Here is a 4,261-nt window from a genome sequence, read left to right as displayed (position 1 = left end):
TAGGAGGGTAAAACAGAAAATTCCCAGGGGGACGAAATCTGAAAATCAAGTCACCCAATGAATCCTTATAGTTATTTTCTCAGATTCCCTCTTGCACCCATGCACCATACACAATTTCTTGAATTTTATCTGACACCCACTCTGATATGAATTCAGAAGACACAGGCTAAGGACATCTACTTATAACCTCTATCCAGCACCATAGATTTCCTTCTCTTGGAGCAGATCCAATCCTTTCTCTGCTGAAATTACTCCTCCACCAACTTCTTGTCATCAGAGCAAAAAGGAGGAAGAGTTGCTTAGCAAGAGTGAGATTCTAGTTCATCCCATTCAATTTATACCCATCAAACACCTGATGTGAGCAATATTCTACTTTTTAGAGCTAACTTGGACAAATAATTTTTTTCTATCTCTCCTGGCAGGACCCAAGAGACAGCTAGAGACTAGACATCATGACCTTATTTATGATTCTCTTGCTCCACACTCTTCCAAGCTTCTATCCTGGGTTCTTTGACTCCAGGACCATCTTTTTCACCAGCATAGCAAAAGAGATCAGCGGTAGCTGAAGGAATTTCTAAAAGGGTCCAAAGAAGAGTGTGAGCCACCCCCCAAAAAGAGGAAAAAGAGAACAAAGGATGAGAAGGGGGAGAATGAAGCAAAACGAAAGGAGAAAAGGGCAGATATGGGTAAATAGAGTCCTGTGCTTGCCCTATCACATGTTCTACCATGTTCTGTGCCACCAGAGCATCCCTAAACCTGGATACTACATTTTTCAGACTTGGAAAGAAACCTGACCCACATGGTTCTCCAGATGCAGTCAAAGATAGGATCACTTTAATTGTATCCCTACAGAGAAGTACTGTGTGAAAAGCCCCGCAGATTTACGTGGTTGCCCTGGGGCTCTGGGTGGGTAACAGGGTGAGACTAGCACGAAGGAGGCCAAAGGCAGGCAGACCAGGGAGCAGATGGATGACAGGACTATAGGAGAGACATGTCTTTGCTTGTCTCTTTCCAGAGCAGGAGACAGGGGCCCTAGGGAGACTAAACATTATTATCCTATCTTGCTGCCTCTGAACCTAGGAACAAAATGAGAGTTGCATGCACCCTAAGGCAAAGAAGAATTATATTTTCAGGGGATAATGATAAAGAATAGGGTAATCTCTCTTGCCAGAACTCTCTTACAGAACACCTAAGAGGAACAGCCTGAGAAAGAGGATGGAGGAGGAAGAGGAGATCTTTTATTGTCCGGATATTAACTGGACTTTGTGTCATTACAGGACAGAACAATGAATTTTTCAAAAATGAAAGTCAGGTAATTGCAGTGAGGGGTGACTTGGCCTGGTTTGGACAACTTGCAGAATGTCAAATCGAAAGGACGGGAACTTCTGTGACATTTGGCTCCCTTGAGCTCACACGCAACAACAGGACTGTTACAGACAGCTTTGACAGTCTCCACATCCTCATGGATGAATGTGTAGTGGGGTATGCATGTGCGGTTGTGCTCCTTCATCCTGTGCCCCATCATGGCATTGCATTCCCTGGCCATCCAGTCGTGCCTAAGATAGTCTTTGTTGCTGTCAAAGAAAGGCTCAGCTCTGAGCATCTTGTTTCCTCCAACCTCATCTTCACTGAGGTTGGTCTCATCTGGCCAGCCAGGGAGCACCACTGCTTTGTTACTAAGCACCAGATTCTCTGTGTACTGGGTGCTCTTGCCCTCCTTAGTGGCCTCAACCTTGTCCTGTGAGTCACTGGACCAAAACTCATTCAGTGACTGTTCGCTGTCCTCCAGGACAGCTGCTGCCATGTGAAGGCCCAGGCCCAGGCCCATGCCCAGGCCCAGCAGCAGCAGCAGCAGCATGAAAAAGATCTGCACCAGAGTCAGCTTCATTTTGCCTGGAGGTGAGGAAGGAAAGAGACAGATGGACTTTGAGATGAAGCTTGGCTCCAGTAGAGATTCTAGTCTCCCCAAATCCAGACAGTCTTTGGGATCTCCTCTCCCTTCTCCACACCACCTCATTCCCCTCAAAGCAGATATCCTTTCTGATTCTTTTCCCATTTCTCCCATCCCTCCCCACCACGTTCCTTATTGCTGCGTAATACCATAGGGATCCTGCAGAGGGGGAAGATGACCAGGAGAACCAGTTCTGAAATTGGTTCATATATGGGGAATCAATTGGCTTTTAAACAGAAATTAGCTCCAAATAGCCAGAGAGGATATTGAGAAAACAAGTAATCAGTGTCACACCTTCTTTGAGAGAACTCTTACAGAAAACCATATCCTTCGTCAAACACTAGACTATGCGATCCCCTATTTTTTTTTAATATTTATTTATTTATGCATACAAGAACTGGGGTACAGGTCAGAGGTGTGGAGGGGGGGTGAGAGGATTCACCAGAGACAGAGTGGGGAACAGAACAGGCAGATTGACTGAAATATACTGTTGAGGGGAGCAGCAAGTAAGTCAGGAGAGGTCTGCTGTGCCATGTGGTTTATCTCCCTCACAGGGGATTGAACTTATGCTGCAGTGGCTATAGATAGCTTCATAGGCTGTATCTTAACCCTGTGCACCACCAGGGAGCCCCCCACCCCCATCTATTTTTATCCTACATTTACTTATGCTGATTCAAGTGTCTGTTACTCTCTTTGCCACACCACTCTTGCTCCAGGGGAGCCTCAAAAAAGCAACAGAAAAAGCACTATTGCCCATTCTCATTCCGAAACTGAGGGGGTATGGGTAGGAGGGGGGCAGAAGCCCAATTTCACATCTCAGGATCCTGCTAAGACTACATCATGTGCCAGATCCCTTCTGCCACTACAGATCATTTGACACCTGGGTATTTCCTATTGATAGATTTTGTACTCCTAGAGAAGAAATGGAATAAGAAGGCCACCTAGGCCTTCCTGGTGGCCTAGGGGTGCTATCTCAGTGCTATCATTGCTATGACCTCAGTTCAATCCCCAGTCAGGGAGCTAACCCACATAAGGCACAGCAGACCTCTCCTGTGTCACCTGCTGCTTCCCTCAGCAGTGTATTTCAGCAAATCTGCCTGTACTGCTCCCCACTCTGTCTCTGGTGCGCCTTCTCACCCCCTGCACCTTTGGTCTACGCCTCAGCTCTTGTATGTATAAATAAAATAAATCTTTAAAAAGAAAATATTTCAAATTTAAAAAAAAAAAATATTTAAAGAGAAAAAACTGTCTGTGTTGTTTCCTAGGGCACAGCCAACACCACTGTGACTTACCTGCACACCTAAATAGCTTCCAAGATTCTTGTGTCCTCCTGTTTCCCAAATTCTTCCCGCCCAGGGTTTCCTTACTGAACAGTGCCCTGGATGGTAGTCTGCAGGAAAATGGTAATGTCCTGTTGGTCCATGTGCTTCAACCCAGACTTACTTCTTAAACCCACCTCCCTTTTGATCCCCTCCCCCTTCAGCACTGAATAAACACAATCAATTCTCCTTTCTACTCCCACGAAATACGGCTTTGAAATACGGCTATTTGGGTATTGAGTTAGACCCAAACATCCAGAACAGGAAATGTCTCCAGCCTGCGAAACTGCACCCACTGTCTTGTGGTTTTTAGCAGCTGACCTTACCAATAAATTTTAAACCAGGTCATTTCCTTACATTCTCCACCAGCACACCTTTTAACCCTTTCCTGTCATTTCTGGAATGTCAAGCTCTTTGCCTTTCCTTGGGTCATGTTTCCAACATGGTTATTTTTTCATATTTTAGAACTATATTATGGCTTCATTTGAAGATTTGAGTCAATCATGAAACTTCACATGTCTTTACCTATGAAAGAAGGTTTTTCCCAGCCCTTGACTCTCCACTCCTTCTTTCCATCCCCCAACAACTACATTCCTATAAAAATATCCAGATTTGGAAATCTGATAATTTGCCCTAAATAAGACATATCGGGCCTCCCCGGTGGCGCAGCGGTTGAGCGCTGGGTTGCGAAGCTGCCAGCAGCCCCTGCAGTGCCGGTTCGATCCCCGGCTGCTCCCCAGCCACCGGAGGAGGGTCCCACATGGCACGCAGACCTCTCCTGCTGCCCGCTGCTCCCCTCAGCAGTGTACTTTGGTCCTTCTGCCTGCTCTGCTCCCCGCTCTGGCTCTGGTGAATTCTCTCACCCTCCCGTGCTTCTGACTGTACCCAGTGCATGTATAAACAAAACAAACAAATGAATAAATAAATAAATAAATAAATAAAACATGCCTCTATTAAAAAACAAAATTATAAATAAATAAATAAATAAATA

At 45.4% G+C, this 4,261-nt stretch overlaps 1 protein-coding gene across 1 annotated transcript; it reads right to left on the bottom strand.

Moving 5' to 3' along the window:
• Positions 1-1,238: 1,238 nt before the first annotated feature.
• Positions 1,239-1,888, bottom strand: RNASE10 (ribonuclease A family member 10 (inactive); the record flags this gene model as incomplete). Its single annotated transcript, XM_084240214.1, is given in 2 exon segments — positions 1,239-1,267; positions 1,270-1,888. Coding segments are annotated over 2 exon segments (648 nt in total).
• Positions 1,889-4,261: the final 2,373 nt, after the last annotated feature.

The sequence above is a fragment of the Talpa europaea genome (assembly GCF_964194135.1).
Source record: "Talpa europaea genome assembly, chromosome: 8".
NCBI lineage: Eukaryota > Metazoa > Chordata > Mammalia > Eulipotyphla > Talpidae > Talpa > Talpa europaea.
The sequence above is the reverse complement of the archived record's forward strand: the minus strand, read 5'-3'. Positions and strand labels throughout refer to the sequence as shown.